Source organism: Monodon monoceros, unplaced genomic scaffold, assembly GCF_005190385.1.
Source record: "Monodon monoceros isolate NGI ecotype Baffin Bay Population unplaced genomic scaffold, NGI_Narwhal_1 Super_Scaffold_14, whole genome shotgun sequence".
Classification (NCBI taxonomy): Eukaryota; Metazoa; Chordata; class Mammalia; order Artiodactyla; family Monodontidae; genus Monodon; species Monodon monoceros.
This window is the reverse complement of record NW_021703770.1, coordinates 16,949,451-16,967,945: the sequence shown is the minus strand read 5'-3', so window position 1 is coordinate 16,967,945 and position 18,495 is coordinate 16,949,451. Positions and strand designations below refer to the sequence as shown.

Genomic DNA, 18,495 nt, shown 5'->3' with positions numbered 1-18,495 from the left:
AGCTATTTTTATTGAAGAATGTCAACCATACCTTTTCCATCTCAGCTTTTCTAAACCTCTAGTACTTGCTTAACCCTTGATTATTTGTAGTCATATATTATTTTCTTGCTCTTTCATATAAATGTATTTCACTTCTCTAGCCAGAGTATAAACCCCTCAAAACAGAAACCATGTCTTGGTCTTCATTTGCAATGACCCACGTCTACCCTACCTCAGAGTATCTAATAAATTCGTATGAACAGAGTACTTTCTCAAGAAACACTTGATAGGAATTAAATAGGAAGTCATCTATTTGAATTGTATCATGTCTTTTCTTAAAACGTTTTGCATATATAGTATTCCGTGTGTGGTATTGACAACAGTCCACTAATATATATTATACCATCTCCTAATTATAATTCATACTTTGCAACTACAGTTTTATAATTACAGTTACAAATTAATTGTATTTCAAATTACACTCTACGTAGTAATTTTACTCCAATTGTGTGACCGATTAAATATTAAAGAATTTATTTCTGAAAGCAAAAATGACTGTAGGTGTCAGGCCTACTGGTGATAAATCTTTACTTTTGACCATGACAGAAAATCAATTAAACAGAGCACCCTCTGTGGTAACTTCCACCCAGTAGGAGACAAAGGGGAATTTATAGAAGTCAATCATTAAAGAGTTCTTTGTAAGCCTAGTAGGAAAAAAGTTGTAACTTTTGCTAGAATCTAGAAGTCTACAGAGGATTACTAAATAGATTTTTAGTCTACCCACTTATTGAGGAATTTGATTATGTTGAAATGGATGATATTAGAGTAGATCTCAGGAATGTGATTGAAAACTCGCTTGTTTGGTTTATTACTTAACTGTTTCAGGGCAAGGCAAGAGAGAAGCTTCAGCCTTCAGTTCTCAATTTAGAAATCATACATTGCTAATATAATCTTGATATACATATGCAAAAGGGAATGTGTAATGAACAAGTTTTGGGTCATTCCAGGAGGGGTAATTATCATCTAAGAGGGATGAGTAGTTTATAGGTAAGCATTCCCTGGCAAATTCAGCAATGATTCAAAAACTGTCAAGTGATGGAAGAACTCTAAATTATCAGTCTTTAAAGACTACAGATTTTTTAAACCAAAGTTGAGTGGAGGAGAGATTAATGGATTTAGGGATATAGTAACTACTGTATTGAAATTACTCATATTCATAATAAAAACAACTTGCATTCAGCAATGCAAGATTTTACATGCAGCAAATGTCCCTAGTGGGACTAAACTAATAGGTAGGCTTAATTTAGCTGTCAAAACACACATGGGAAGAAATTTAACAACTGTGCTTCTCGTTTCCAATCTTCTTTCTCCTGAGAAGTTTCTTCTACCTTTTCTGATACCTAATGAAATTATCATGCTGCCAATCAGAGATGATTCAAGAAAAAATTTGAGCTTCTGGCATTGATTATGTTTGTTAGTGTCTTTTTTCCACCTTTTCAAATCTAACACTTATATAATTATACAACTGACATTTATTTAGCCCTCTGATGTGGTAAATAAAGACAAATACAAGTAATGTTATGGAGTTTTTAGTAATTTTATTTAGAGTTAAAGCTTTTATGTAGGAATCAATAGTAGACTAGTCAATGATCCTCTAGAAACAAGTGTTTTTAAACTGCAAGGACATGGTTGTGTTTTCACTGGATTGTATCTTTTACTCCTTAAAATGATGATAGTGGCTAACATTTATTGCCTGCTATGGACTAGGCAGTGTGAACATTTCTGACATTATCTCGTTTAATCCTCCAATAACCCTAGGAAGAGATACTTATTATTATCCCCATTTTATAGATGCAGAAACTGAGACTTGAATAAGTTAGGGAGGAATCCCCTTTCAAAAGTGAGGAAAGTGAGATATGAGCTTGTATCTGAGTTGCAAGTGGTTACCCAGTTTCCATTCTGAGCTCTTTTCCCTTGGTTCAGACTGATTATGATAGAACTTAAGGCAGAGGAGGGAGTCTGGTCTGTAACAGTGACCATACGCCCTGTCTATTCACTGGCAGGTTCAAAAACTCACCATTATTTGAATTACACCCTTGAAATAAACGTGATCAAAATGTTCCCCCCAAGCATGTCTACACCTAAACATTCTAATTACTACCAACAACTACAACAGCTGTTCCTTTTCATCTCCTATTAGAATAGTGCCATCATGGTTTCCCTTAAATTCAGTAAGCTGATGGCGAGCAAGTAAAAACACCCTGTTCAATAGGTGACAAGTGATAAAGGCTTAATAAATCTTAGTTTGGAGGTGGAATCAATCAAATTTACACACCAATTTAAAAGCAGGACATGGCCTAGGTCCTCAGGACTCTTTCTTCTATGTTCTCGGGCAGTGTAAAGCTCTCTAAATATTTGTATAAGTTCAGGTACAGCTTGACTTCAAATTATAAGCTTAAAAATGTTATACTAGGAAAAAAATCAACAGATGAAAACTGGTACTGAGTGGAAAGTTGAGCCAGGGGTACATTTTAATTTCCATTCACAGATCACAGTGACTCAACTGCCAAGAAATATTTTAATCTTATTTTCATGCTAACATCTGACCCCAAATGACTTGCCTTTTGTGCTACACCCAAACAAAAATGTCCAGTAATGAAAAAGTGTTTGTAATTGTCTAAGTATTCCCTTGAAAGAGATTATAAAAAGTGAAAGTGGGAGGGTACTTTTTTTTTATTTGGCCAGATTTATTTTTCATAATGTTCAGTCAGTTACAAAGGAAAAAAGTTGCAGAAGTGAAAAGGGGCTGCCTCTTAGTCACTTGAAGTATGATTTATTTTGAACCATATTGTCTTGCACTTTTAGGCACTCAAATATAAGATCTTTGGACATGTCATCTCTGTAATGTTTCCTCCATAATTTGTATAAATGTGTGTGTAATTGCTTCTGGAATAAAAGCCAGATTTTTAAAGAACAATCCCCAGAAATGTGCCTTGGAAATGAAGTCTCTAAATAAAGGCTGAGGAATCTAAACTATTACGAACGCAAAACAATTATGAATAAATTTGTTGTACTCACACAAAAAAGGCTGCTGACTTCATCTAACTTGAAAAAGAAAAGACAGCCCACAAGCATTCTTCAAATGATAGTATCAGCCTCATTCAGCATTTAGTAGGTATTTGACCTCTTGAATAAATAAAATGAACTCATAAGAATCTCAGTGACTCAATAGGGTAGGGGAATTTTAACCAAAGGTTTGTATGGAGACATTATAGGTGATTGGGCAGTGAATTCGAAAAACTTCAAGAAAGCCTGGTATATCCTGGGACTAATAAAAAGACTTTGCTTTAAATAAATCTTTCCATTCACTAAAATGTGTTCACACTGAGGGCTCTATTCAGAAATGGAAAATTTCTTAATGGATGAATGACTTACAGAATTAACTGAATCTATCTAATGCTGCCATAATGGAACCCATTTAATAAATGTCCCCAGACAAACGGCATTGTCAAGTTAGGCTGGGGTATCTACCTTTTAAACATTAGACTAATGATCTGTTTACTGCAGAATAAACTACAAGAAAATGAGGTGTGCTGTTCAAATCCCAGCCGGAATTCAGCTTTCAACATGTGCTTAAATTACTTTGACTTTTTCGTCCCAAGTCCTAATTTACAGAATGGGGTTGACATTACTATTATCATACCTCATAGTGGTGATTGAAAGATTAAATGATATAGGCAAAGTCCTTAGGATAATGCCTGGCACATAGTAAGTTTTTCAACAAGTGTTTGCTGCTATTGTTATTTGCTAAGATTTCTCTAAACCAAAATATTGACTATTGGGGACACAAACTACTGTTATATTTCTGCTCTCAATATTGCATCACTTTCATTTTCATTCTACTATTTTGGCCTCTGTATTATATACTCCTACAGCTTGAAGATCAATTATAAAAGGGCTTCTGTACCTATTATATTAAAATAATGTTTATTAAAAAATAATTTAAAAAAGAAATAATATTTATTATTTATAACTGTATTCCGGGAACTGTTCAAAATATTTCCCTTTATGAGTTCATTTTATTGTTATGGCTACTATTATTACTCTAATGAATAGCTACTATTATTATCCTAATTTTATAGGTAAGGAAAATTGAGACTCCAACACATTAAATAATTTGTTTCAAGTGACTTAGCTTGTGAGTGGATTACACCCAGGCAGCCTAGCTCCATAGCCTCCTAATCTCTATGCTCCTTGAAATATCTTTGTTGCTATTGTTGTTTATGAAAATCAGCAGCCGTGTTCTTTAAAAATGCTTTAATTTTAAAAACCTAATTTTTAATGGTCATAATTTTGTTGTATGGTTTCCCTGAGCAGACTTAAATATAATACCCTTTGGGGAAAAAATTTTTTTAATACAGAAAAAAAAAGAATAGTGAATCATGCAATATTTCTTCAAATAACACAATGGTTTTATATTGAAAAAAGAAAGCAGGATGTCTTGATTTATGGATCTGCTTTCAAAATTTGTGTCATTTTATGAATCTTGCAAAACTCACTTAGGGAAGGATGTTTGCAGCAAGGCACAATTCTTCCTGGGTATAACAAGAGAAAACCTGACTTCATTTTCTTTACTGTCAGATAGGGCAGGCTCTTTTGTGATGCTGGAAGCATTGTTAGTAACCTGTTTCAGTCATACCAACTACTTGAGTATTCTCATCTTCATCCAGGGGACCCTTGACAGGGATGAGAGAAAATAAGGCACCAAGAGTTTCCAGCTTTTGCTGAAGGAAAGTTACAGATTTAAAATGCAAAGAATTTCATCCTTCTCCTAGCTCTGTAATTGATGACACATTTTTCTTTTTTGTTTTTTTAAATGGAAGTATGGTTGATTTACAATGTTGTGTTAGTTTCAGGTGTACAGCAAAGTGATTCAGTTATAGATAGCTAGATAGCTAGATAGATAATGTCTATTCTTTTTCATATTCTTCTCCATCATAGGTTATTATAAGATACTGAATACAGTTCCCTGTGCTATACAGTAGATCCTTGTTGTTCATTTTATATATAGTAGTGTGTATCTATTAATACCAAACTCATGATGATATTCGATATTTGAAAATAATATAGGGAGAAATATAGTATTAGAAATGGTCGCATCATGAAGCTAGTGTGAGCCCCTAATGATATTATAATGATGTTTCTAAATATTTCAAAATATACATTAACTTGTCAACATAAATGAGTAGAACAAGACTGTCTAAATATTTATAGTGTGATCGATGCCTTAAATAAAAATACACTTAGCACAGATTCTCACAATACCGTATGAGAGCCTGTCATGACACCACATTGTAAACAGTATTTATGTGTCTGTCTCTTACTCCCTATAAATTCTTTGAGGGCAGAACTCTGGTTTTGTTCATTTTCATATCCTAAAGGAGGTCTACATGGTATCTGTCTTGCATTTTGCACTAAAAAAAAGTAGCCAAATATATGCATGCATGATGAAAGTCAGAATTAATTCAACAAGTCTTCATCATGAATACCTACTACATGCCACATGTTTTCACAAGTTTTTGTTTTCGTTTTTTTTGGCCGCACGGCATGACATGTGGAATCTTAGTTCCCCGACCAGGGATAGAACCCATGCCCCCTGCAGTGGAAGCATGGAGTCCTAACCACTGGACCACCAGGGAATTCTCTACATGCCACATGTTATGATAGGGGGCACAAAGATGAATAAGTGGTTCTATGTTCTTTGATGACCTCCCAGTCTGAGGAGAAGAAAATATAAATAATTGTACTGTATGGTGGGACATATGCTATAAAAGACGTATGGAGCATTGTGGGATTACAGAGGCACTTGGAGTAACTGTGATGGACAGGACAGGGAGGATTTCAACAGAGGCACTAAGCTTTTTTAGGTAGAGACGGAAGGAGGAATTGTGCTAAATAAGGGGGTTTGGATGGTGGATGGAGTAACTACTGACAAAAACCTTAAATCACTGTATGTTTGAGGAACAAAGATTGATATTGTTAGAATGACTTTTTAATTTATTCACTGTAATATTATGTTATAAATGTATTGGTGTTCTATTATGTAATACATACTATGAAATCATTACAATTATAAACACACTGTATCTATATATCTTTTATTGAATGACAATTTTCTTTTTAAATTGAAGTTCCAGCTACAGATGTTTGATATTATTTGTTCCACATCATGGGCGAGTAAAGACAAATGCTGTGAACTTCCTGGCCTGGTAAGAATTCTTCTTTCGTTATTTGGTCTGTTCTTTACCGAAGTTTTCTAAAGTTACATTTAATTTTCCCTGAAAATGAAATGCTGTTTCACAAAACTCATGTCACAGATAATTCATTGTGATGATGATGATGAAAATTAGAAAGAGATTAAGAAGGAGGTGTGTCTGAAATCAGCAGTACACACTGACATACGCGGCGGGGAGCGACACAGCTCCACAGAGTGCCTTCTACAGAGTCCGCATGTTCCCAAATTTCAGGTTCACTGAAGCCTTTGGTGTCACAATAATGTTTTTCATGGCACCCCTGAGCCCAAAGAAATACCTAACAATTCCATACATAAGGTCATTAGGTCCAAACATCTTCATAAGTCTTTACATCCTAACAACTCAGTAGCTGTATGAAAAAATGATAAACATAAATCGAAAATTTTAAATGATGAACTTTTTTTTTTTTTTGCGGAACGCGGGCCTCTCACTGCTGTGGCCTCTCCCGTTGCGGAGCACAGGCTCCGGACGCACAGGCTCAGCGGCCATGGCTCACGGGCCCAGCCGCTCCGCGGCATGTGGGATCTTCCCGGACCGGGGCACGAACCCGTGTCCCCCGCATCGGCAGGCGGACTCTCAACCACTGCGCCACCAGGGAAGCCCAAACTTAGTTTTAAATAACCACAACTACTTACTAATGGGATGTGTGTGCCTGTGGAGAATGCACTATTTCTCATGTCTTGGAATCTGATCAGACATCACCATTCTCATTTCTTTTTCCACATTGATTTTCCCCCATGGTACTTGCTTTCCTTCATAGCTACTGCTGAAAAACCAGATTTGCAAATATATGACATCAAAAATCTAGTGTTGAAACTGTGAACTCCCTTGAGCTAGTCATTCATATGAAGTCCAATGGGTGCCAAATATTGCTGTTTCTCTTAATTCTTTTAAACACTCAGAGTGCCCCTGTGAGTTTGCTGTACTGCCCCAGGCCATCTTTCCACACAGTTTGGGAATCATAGTCATGATCTATAGAACCTATGCAAGGCTGCTAGAAAAATAAACTTTTCATCATTATTAATACCAAGTGTAATTCACAGGGAGGGGGTACCTGTATATATAAAGACAGATTGTTCGTAACTAAGGATCTTTAGGACCAGTGAGCTGAAATGTTGACCCTGTTATGGTTGGACAGGCATCATATCTTAAGAATTCAACTGGGAGAATGGGCATGGGGAAGACTTTATCAAGTCTAAAGATTTGCTTTTTTTAAGACCTTACACCGATCACATCATCTGTTGCAGGCAGTAAATTCATGGTGACTATGTTTAAGAAGGAAATAACTTATTTTTTCATCAAAATAAGTTTCCATTAAACTGTGGTGAGGAATTACATCAGAGACACTGTGATGTTATGCTTACGGGCAGGTGGATTGGAAACTGTAAAGGGAAACACTCAGAATCTTATGGAAAATGTGATCACCACATCTCCTAGGAAGGACCCAGCCCTTCTCAAAACTTTCCTTTTAATTTCTATCACTGAAGATGTGTAAGTCCCGTGGTAGAAATACATGGATGGAGACACAGTCAACAGCCATGGCGAAACCATTCCCGAGTCGGTGGTCATAGGAGGTCTGCTGTCAGCCTAATGTGGGGGGATCTTTCAGGATACTTAAGTTTGTATTTCACTCAAGCTGCCCAAGATATCAGGCCAGATATGTTAGCAGGGTTTTTATCCTGTAATGAGCTGAAACTTTTAACTATCGTCCAACATTTAGCGAGAAGCATATAAAGGCTCTTTGCTCAAAATTTTTGGGTTTCTGTTGTGAATATTTCAGAGACTGAGATTATTTTCATCTTGATAATTTAATTATCATCTGTGCTCTATTCAGCTCTAACGTTACATTTCCCCAAGGTCTTAGAAAATGAAGCTCACTTTCTCTCTATCCAAAGGGACAGACGAACCCTTCAAAGTTCTGTAGTTTCTTATCCCAGGGAAGACTTCTTTTTAGCTGCTACTCCAAATGTGACATTCACAAATCATTCAATAGCCCTTAGCAAGTGCTCTGTCTTGGTTTACACTCCAGTAACTCATTCAGATACATTCAGCCTGGTATTCATCATCTATCTTGTAGTGTTACCTGGCAGCAAAATTCTCCAAGAGGAAATGACCTCCTATCCCAAAGCTTTAGATTGATGCTGTGATGTTTTCTTACTTTCAGTCACAGAAGGTGAGCAGTAGTTAAAATTGTTACAGGGATGATGTGTTTAAGCACTGTTTTTGTTTTCTTTTGTGTCTTTGTTTTAGTGTAGATGCAGTTGTTTTGATGGACCATTCCAACAAGTTTTCTTTTATCCTTTGAAATGGAAAAAAATGTTGTAACACAAAGGAAGTGTTCAGGACCTTTAGTCCCTAGAGTACTACTCCTCCAACTGAATTAAATAGTAACCAGAATTTTTTTTTTGCACCCACTTCTGCCTTTCTTTCTTCACCTGGATTCCCAAGCTCGTTTTATCAACATCCTTTGATAATAATGATGATCTAGAGAGCCATTCATTGTTTCTTTCAAGAAAAGATCTTGTGGTCAGAAGAGAATATTCTCTGCCTTTCTAGACTAATGCTCACTTACTAATTTTTTTGAAGTGTCTTAAAGTGTTTTCTTTGAGTCCATAAAGCCATTTGTATAGACCATCTTGTTAATAGTTATGCTATTTCTTTTTCTCCTCAGAGGGATGAAGAGACCTGCCCAGAGCTTCCACATTCCTGCTCCTGTTCTGAAATCAATAAAGGGGCTCTGGGACCAGCAGGCCCACCGGTAAGTATTGCCTAGTTTGAACTTAAATTGTTCTTTAATAATATTTATAACTATCACTTGTTGCATGTCTGTGCCCATCACTGTGCTAAATACTTACTCACTTAATCCTACAAGCAAACTGAAGCACAGAGAGGTCAAGTAACTTGCCTAAAGAACACAGCTTGGAGGAGCTGCTCTTCAAATCCAGGTCTCCGTGACTCCTATAGATGATGCTCTTAACTGCTGCGCCACACTATGTCTCACAGTGCTATCTATTCAGAATCTTCCCTTTGAAGTCCTGTGGCTTATTTTCAGTGTGAATGTTGCCAGCATTGGCCCCCTGCTTGTTGCTGTAAGATTTGCATACATCCCCTCTGCCCATTCTATATCAACATTGATAGTGAAGGGAGGTTTTTCAAAATCACTAGGAAAAGTATCCTATGTGAGCATGAAGCTCTCCATTACTGACTGGAACTTCATACAGAAAAGAAGGGGGCGGGGAAACGGGAGAGGAAGGAAAAAGGAAGGAAAGGGGAGAGGAAGAGAGGAAAGGGGAGAGGAAGAGAGGAAAGGAGAGAGAGGGAAAGAGAGGGAGAAAGAACACATTTTTTTCTTATAAACATTATATATATATATATATAGATTCATACATGCAAACGTACATGTAAAAAGTAAACATAACCTTTTCTCGTTTGGTCAAATACTACAAAATGAAGGGATTTTATTGTTGGTGTTGATGTTAATTTGCAAAATCATGCTAATTTATATCATATTTCACTCAAAGAAGACATTTAAAAATTCTTAGCCTAGGTTGGTAACTGTCTATATATCTCTACAAATAGGTCTTTAAAAAATTTTTTTATACAATTTTAAAGGTTACTTTCCATTTACAGTTATTATAAAATATTGGCTATATTCCCTGCATTGTACAATATATCCTTGAGTCTATCTTACACCCAATAGGCAAGAAAATATTTTTTAAAAATGTAAAATGTGTATAATTGCACTCTCTGTGTCTTTGAATTGACCGTGATAGATCTTTCGTAATAAGTCTAAATACTTATGTCTAACCTGCTAACCTGGGGTTATCAGCGTTTCTTTAAGATAAGTATGATATAGCTGGTCTTTGGTTAGGAAGTGGCAAATATATCAAGGCAGAAAGACAAAGAAAACAGGGAGAAGATGCAGGAGCACGTGAAATCCAGACCTTGCAGGAGGAATGTTCTGAGGTGGACCTGTGCTTACACGTGGCTTGCTGTTGGCAACCGGTGCGGTCAGCACGCATGTGTAGATACCCCTCGCTGACAGCTGGCGTGCAGCATGGACATTTGCTCCAGGTCGGCCCCACCAACATAGTTCGTCTTCATTTGTGTAGCACACTTACCGAACTGAACAAAAAGAAAGAGAACCTGCTGAATGTATCTGGAATATATCCCATCAGTCTCTCCTTTATCTTTGGCACATAGAACACTCTTTCAAGCTCTGGACGTAGACCCGAATATTGATACTTTTTTTTTTAACAAAAGACTCTTTATCCCAAAGAAGCAAATGTGGAGTTAATGGTAAAAGCATTAAATTTAAATAAGACTAGGTAAGTCATGGAGCCACTGTGAACCTCCATTTCCTCATGTATAAACAGCACCCACCTCTTGAACTGGTATTGTGAGGAATACACAGACTAATATGTATAAACATATTTTGTGCATTATAACTCATTGATCAGACGTAAGGAGTTGTCTTTAGTTTAATCTGGGAATTGAAAACAAAGATTTATTTTCGACTGTGTGTGGCTTGCTTTTTTTCATCCCAAAGTATGTCTTTGAACTTTATGATTAACAAGGTTAATCACATTGTTTAGTTCATTCGTTGTACCTTCTGTAAGGAATTCCACTATATAAACAAGAGTTTATTGACCCATTACTGTGGAGTATTTTCCTACTACAGTATCATTACAGTGAATGTCCTTTGTATGTCTCTCTGCAGGCTTGAGTAAGTGCTCTTGCAATAACACTTAGAATTAGATTTGTTGGAGAAAAAAGAAGGTGCATGTTCAACTTCATGAAAAAACCCCAAATTGCTCTTCAAGGTGGTGGTCCCAATATCCTCTCCCACACACTCTGTATGAGAGGTCTAGTTGCCCTACCTCTCACCAGCACTGTCTGATGTTGCCAGATGTGAGAGCTTTCACTTACGATGACTGTAAAACTCTGTCCTTGTTCTTTAAAATAGGACTTTCTCTCCCTGCTAGTGAGATGGGGCAGTTTTTCATTTGTCTCTGAACCATTTGGATTTCTTCCTGTGTAAATACCCATTTATACAGTTTGCTGGGTTTTTGTTGTGCAGTTTTTTCTCATTGATTTGTCGGTGGTTTTATGTATTTTGGACACTAATCCTTTATTAATGACATGGTTTGCAAATATCTTTTCCTGGTCTGTGACTTGCTTGTTGTTGTTTGTGGCAAGGTATATTGTCTAGAAATTTTTATTCTAATGTAGTCAAATTTAATATTTCCATCAGCTATTGTCTTTTATATTTTTCTTTATCCCTTCTTTCAGCCATGATTTCTTAGAAGTGTCTTTTAAAATTTCCAATCATGTGTGCAATTTTTACCTTTTTCTTATTGATGTATTCATTTATTGTACTTTATCATGGAAGAGAGTCTGTAGAGTACCCGTTCTTTGACATTTGTTGATTCTATAACATTCGCTCTGTGTCCTTTTTGTCAGGTTTTACAGATGTTGCATGTATGCTTTAGCAGAATGTTTGTTCTCTAATTATGGAGTTCAGAATTCTAAATATAAATATTCAGCGAATCAAGTTGTAAATTGTGTTCTTAGAATCTTCTTTACCTGCCTTAATTCTTTATCTTTCAATTACTAAGATAGTTGTTTAAAATCTTCCCCACCTTTGTCAAGTTGTTTGTAAACCTGTATTATAATATCCTGATATTGTGTTATAAGGTACAAAAAAATTTACAACAATTATCTTTCTAGTGACTTGCTATGTCAACATTTCTCTTTTGGATTATTTTCCTGGTATATGTTTGCTTCATCCTTTTAATTTCAAGCTTTCTATGTCTTTATATTTAAGATGCGTCCCTTTAAATAGCATATGCCAGGATTTTGTTTTTAATCTGGTTTTACAACATTTTTAAAGTTTAGTCCATTCTATTGTTTGTAATAATTAACCTATTTAGGTTTATATTCCTATATCTGTCATCTCAATTTTTGCTTTCTAATTGTGTGCATATATGTGTGTGTGTATAACTCTTACAAACAATATGTATATAACCCTTTTCAAACCTTTTGGTCATTTGTATAGTCTCTTCTATTTTTGTAACACTTCCAAAACAATTTTTTCTTTAAATATATTCAATATGGTTTACATTATTTATCTGATAATTTCAATACCTGTAATGTATGTGGCTCTGATGCTGCATTTGTTTTGTTGCTGATTTTACTTGTGCTATCTTGTTTCCACATGTACCTTGTGATTTTTTGGGGGGTGTATATTTGTGTTTGCATTACTCGAAATTTTATCTCTGGGAATCTTTTGAGCCCGAGATTGATCTGTATTTTTCGAAAGAATATATGTGTCTGCTTCTGGTGAGCTCCTAGGTGTACGACCAGCTGAAAACCACCTTAAAAGTTTGACTTTGGGGTTTTATTTGACTCTCAAAGGCAGTGTAAATTCTCGTCCCTAGATTGTATGAGCATCAGTTTCTGGGTAATATATATATATATATTTTTTTTTTGCGGTGCGCGGGCCTCTCACTGTTGTGGCCTCTCCCGTTGCGGAGCACAGGCTCCAGACGCGCAGGCTCAGCAGCCATGGCTCACGGGCCCAGCCGCTCCGCGGCATGTGGGATCTTCCCGGACTAGGGCACGAACCCGCGTCCTCTGCATCGGCAGGTGGACTCTCAACCACTGCGCCACCAGGGAAGCCCCTGGGTAATATTTCTTAGTGGAGACATTTACTACCCCTCCCATAGCTAAAGTGGAAAAAACATCTTGATCCTCCACCTGCTACTGAGACTTTTTGTTGTTGTTCTAGCTCATTCAGAGGACAGCCTTTCAAGTTCCTCAGCTTTAAAGGATGTTTCATATTCTACGCTTCCTCCACTTCTCATAGGTCCCAGTTCACATTTCATTGCCTTGTGTGGGCTATAAAATACACATTTTCCAGCAAACCCACAAGCATCTTCCCCTTCCTCCCCCAAGGCAGCCTCAGTGTATGTGCCTGCTGCTCTGGTGTTTTGTTTCTTCTTCATTCCTGGTATTTAAGGTTTCAGTTCTCTTAATTAGAATAATGTTTATTTTATTTTAAGTAGCATTAATAAGCTTTTTTAGCTGGAGGGTTATCAAGTTTTTTCATCTGCAGTGCTGCTGGAACAAGTTACAAAATATTTACATATGACCTAAGAGTCAAACTTCATAATGAGAAAAAAAGCAGCAGAGAAGTGAAAGAGAAGGGTTGAGTTCTGACTTGGAGAGAAAGAGAGGTAAAACAGAAAAGCTACTGACATTTTCAAATATTTAAAGTATAATAAACCATTGAAGAAATAGTATCCCAAACAATATGCAATAAACCCCGTCTGATGATTTAACATAGTCGTGATTATTTTCTCACTCAAGAATTTACACAGTGATATTACGTGCCAGTAAAACTCTAGAAAAGCCATGGGTGAAAGAACCATATTTCTTTTGCCTAGACTAACCCTTTCTTATTAAAAGGATAGAAGTTTATATCCACAAACATTTGTTGAATTCTTGTCATCTACTCCATGATAAGGTTTAGGGGTAAGGTGGAAAATAAGAAGTATAAAAAGGTTCCTGGATTTATAGACATGGTACATCGTGTACGGATATCTGTGAGCCAAATTGCCACATTTGGACAAAACCTTCAGTTAAAAACCAATCATTTGGGGCTTCCCTGGTGGCGCAGTGGTTGAGAGTCTGCCTGCCGATGCAGGGCACGCGGGTTCGTGCCCCGGTCCGGGAGGATCCCACATGCGCGCGGAGCGCCTGGGCCTGTGAGCCATGGCCGCACAACAGGGAGAGGCCCGCATACCGCAAAAAAAAACAAAACAAAAAACAAAACAAAAAAAACAATCATTTAAGATGAGCAAACAAAATTAAAGAGGTGTGCCAGAATGGGTATGTTAATTGGGATGCATTGGGCTTGTTGCAAGAAACAAAATTTGACTAACACAGTGGTGTAAATCATTGGGGCATTTGGACATTTATCGTTTGCTCAACAAAAGACCTAAAGGTAGATGATCCCAAGCAAATATGGCTGCTCAGCAACTTTATCAAGACCCAAGCTTGTTCCAGTTTCCAAATATGCTTTCCTTAGGCTTGTGGCTTCTTGATCAAATTGGCGCAAACCAGTTAACATGACCATTCCTGGTTTCAAAGGAGGCTGAGCAAGCAAATCTCTGTCTTTATAGCTGGAAAAATGAAAGGAGTCAGAAAAGACTCTTTGATAGTCAACCAACAGTGTCTGCCACAGTTGGGAAAAACATTTGCATCATCTATTAACAGTTAAAGATGTAGCATCCAAATATATGAAGAATTCTGTACATTAAAGAGAAAAAGACTTGTAACCCAATAGAAAACTGGGTGAAGTATATAAATTGTTAGTTGTATTGAAATAAAATGTAAATGGACAAATGTTATGAAAAGATGCTCAATCACAGTAGTTTTAAGGGAAATAAAAATTAAGATAGGAGTAAGGTATTGTTTTTACGAGTCAGGTTCATAAAAATGCAAAGTTTAACAATATCAAGTGCTAATAAGGTTTAGAGAAGCAGAGACCCTCAAACTCCTAGCAGATGAATAAATTGGCACAGTTTTTTTGGAGCACAATTTGGCAATATATCTGCCTATCCATTAAATTTCATTGAAAATTCTACTTGATGATATGTTAAATATTAACATTTGTACTTAAATCTTAAAGTTTGTACTCAGGGCATGTATAAGGATGTTAATTGTAGTATCGTTTAGACAGCAACAAATTGGGGGCAAAACTCCTCCATTTCCAATAACGAAAGAATGGTTAAACAAACTATCCATTGTACAGATAACTATGCAACTCATTTAGAATAAGTTAGTCATGTTATGGAAAAACATATTAACTCAAAAATATATGTAAAGTGTTATATCACATATGCAATCTATATATATCAAAGAATACCACAAAAACACTAATAATAGGTAATATTTTCTATAGATACACATACATAAAACACAATTTTTTAATTGCTTTTTAAAAGTCTGGAAGGTAAGCAACCAGCTAATGTTGATGGGGGCGGGGGAGTGAATTTAATTGCTAAACTGGAAGAAGCCTTAACTATCACCTGATCCAGTCTTTTCCCAAGTGATGCAAGTGTTTTGCTGATGGTACACAAAATGATTTTCAGTAGTCATGGACATAGCAGGAAATCAACTGGACTCACATAGTGAGAAAGCTATTCCATTTTCAATGATCTTTTCATCCTTCTGCTCAAGTGAAAGCAATATTCTCAGACTGGTGCCCATATGACCCTTCTAATACTTACCCATGCCCCTTTTTAACAAAGAGCAAACCAATTGCTCACAGACTTCACTAGGAACAAAATCTAGCTAAATTTACCAACATTATTTATAGCATATTTTTAGGTTTATCTTATATTCTTAGTAAGTATATAAGAATACTTATATACTTACTAAGTATTATATAATACTTATATACTTAAGTATATATATGTTTTTCCATCTACTATAGTACATAATATTTGCTTTCAAAATAGATTTAAGTGAAATATGAGTCAATTAAAAAATATTCAGAGTATATTTGCATATATGTATGTACACATATACAAAGCATATGTTTACAAAGAATGCATATACACATATATACATATTTATTATGTATGTACATATGTATGTATGTATATAAAGAAAATGCTATTAAATAATAGTACAGGCAGTGCATTAATATGACAAAAATTTTGAGGGGAAAATGCAAATACCTGAAGTTTCAGAAACACTAATGTAATTAGCTTTTTATGGTATAAATAAAGAAAATTAAATTGTTACTGTTTTATATGCTTTTTACAGTTTAATTAAATAATTTAATCTCAAAGTCTTGGTATAGGACATGCATAATTTTAGATTAACAGTATATTTTTATTATTTGCGTCATCAATAGCTGTACTCTTACACACGCAATTAAAAGGTCCTGTAGCTTTTTTTTTTAATTTAAAGGGATTTTGCATAGAACGTTTGCTCAGATTGTGTAATGAGCAGGAGGAAAAGGTGAATCTGGGCGGCAGAGTTCCCGTTCAGTATCATGATGCACATACACCGTTACACAATGTGTTGGCCTTTATACAAAATGAGAATTACATAATCCATATTATTAAGTAAAATTAATGAAATATATTGCTTTCAGATTTGTCTTTGTGCTAATACTTAACATCTGTTTGCTAGGGTGGTCCAGGACTCCGAGGACCAAAGGGCCAACAAGGTGACCTGGGCCCAAAGGTAACGTTCTTTCTCCCTCTCACATCACTAGCCATAATATAATTTTGGAGTTAAGTAATATTCACCCTTCGCAGTTTAAAGCTCCTTATGTTTTTATGAAAGTTGTGTTGAAGCCTTTTCCCTTGTTCTTAAAAGCTTGTGTTTTTTCATCAAAAAAAAATTTAGTAACTTAAGTGAAAAGCAAGGTTTCTGGGTCAGAAATAGTGTCAGTGTTCCAAGTGGTTTAGTTGCTTAGTCAGTTCTTGCTCATATATAGTCTTCTTTTCCTCTATCTGCAAAAAAGATGTATCGAGGGAGCACTGAATCACAACTAGGCAGCAGCCCTCCAGGTAATTTCTTAGGTTTTAGCCTCCTCCTTCTCCCCTCCCACCATGTACTGTATAATCTAACACACAGCTCTATTTTCCATTCTCACTGCCCAAGGCCACCAAATGTGGTGGTTCAGGTTGTACACTGTACAAAGGCACCAACTAAGAGGACCAAGTTGGTGCCAATCCATGTCAAGGCACACATTTTTCTACTTTGCACGAAGATGCCCTAAGGGATGGCAGAAGCCCAGCCACTAATTGAGTTCAGGCCCCATCATCCCGTACCTGGCTTTTGGCAAATCTTCTAATTGTTCTTCTGGCTCCAGTGGCTTGATTTTTTGATTGGTTCTTCACATCTGCCCCCAGATTCATTTCTTTAAAGTTATACTGGATCACATCATACTCTTAAAACCTGCAGTCATGTGTGATTGCTTTGAGAATACAATTCACCCTCCTTAGCATGACATTCAAGGCCCTTTATAATTTACTATCTCATTTTCACCATGTTGCTCCGAATCATCGCTCCAACCATCTTGCTTGACTTACTGCTTCAGTATGGTGACTTATTAAATTTGCATAGTATTTATTCATGGAGAAGAGAACATTGCAATGTTGTTTTACTAGAAAATTGGAAACAAGTAGAGCAAGGTAAGAGCGAATGCGGAGGGTGGGGGCAGGCTTACAGGGGAGAAGTCAGTGAAAGAAGGCTGAAGATAATTAATCAGGTACTACGCAGCTCAAAACTCAGACCATAAGATATCTTCTTTTTTTGTTTTATTTTTTGAGATTGTGACACATTTTCTCAGGCAGATACTTGATGTCTTGGCTCCATCTCATACACTACAAGGGAGGCAATGTCTTCAGTAAACGCAGACGAGTGCCCCAGAGATAGATAGTTCACAGTAGTGAAGGGGGAGAGACTATAGTTCGGCTGGATGGTGTGAACCGTCACAAACCAAGAGGGTAGTCTTGTATCACTTATATCTTTTGGGTTTGTTGTGGAGTGTGGGTGTCTAGTTACTCACATAATTGGCACAATGTTCCTATTTATGTAAACAAAGATAAATAAATGAAGTTGCAGCAACTACTCTGTGTTTACTCTTTTGGTTTACCGATGACACTTTGCCTGGGAGGTGGATCATCTGAGGCTTGGTGTCTTGTTATCCTGTGAGTGTTTTATGTCTTAGGAAAAATTAGTTAATGAAATAAATTATAAACGCCGTAAGTAGAAATATCTGGGTAGCAGATATTTCTGGGTACCAGAGGGTTTAACTTACCTTTGGGATGACTTCTTGCCTTCCAGGGACCAGATGGCCCTCGGGGTGAAACAGGCCCTCCGGGACCTCAGGGTCCTCCTGGACCGCAAGGACCAAGTGGTCTGTCCATTCAAGGAATGCCTGTGAGTTGTGTGTAAACATTCAGATGGGTTTTATTGTTATTACTTCTCCATGAGTTATATAGAATGAACTTTTGTCTTCTGTGCCTTGATAATGATCCTCAGCCTCTTCCAGCCCCTAAAAATAAGAACTGAGAAATGAAAGTAATAATTGAGACTTCATTCATTAGCCAATTTTTTGTTCAATGAAGGGGGTCTTTTACAAACAGATATGTGCCTAGGGAGTAGGTATATC

At 36.5% G+C, this 18,495-nt stretch overlaps 1 protein-coding gene across 6 annotated transcripts in view; it reads left to right on the top strand.

Annotated features, from left to right (window-relative positions):
* The window catches only part of COL14A1 (collagen type XIV alpha 1 chain), a 271,596-nt gene that overhangs the window by 194,326 nt on the left and 58,775 nt on the right, over positions 1-18,495 (top strand). For all 6 annotated transcript variants that reach the window (XM_029222937.1, XM_029222936.1, XM_029222935.1 and 3 more), the window contains 4 exons: positions 6,171-6,248; positions 8,965-9,051; positions 16,503-16,556; positions 18,168-18,263. In XM_029222937.1, the coding sequence (XP_029078770.1) occupies positions 6,171-6,248; positions 8,965-9,051; positions 16,503-16,556; positions 18,168-18,263 (315 nt within the window). The remainder of the gene's footprint in view (positions 1-6,170; positions 6,249-8,964; positions 9,052-16,502; positions 16,557-18,167; positions 18,264-18,495) is intronic.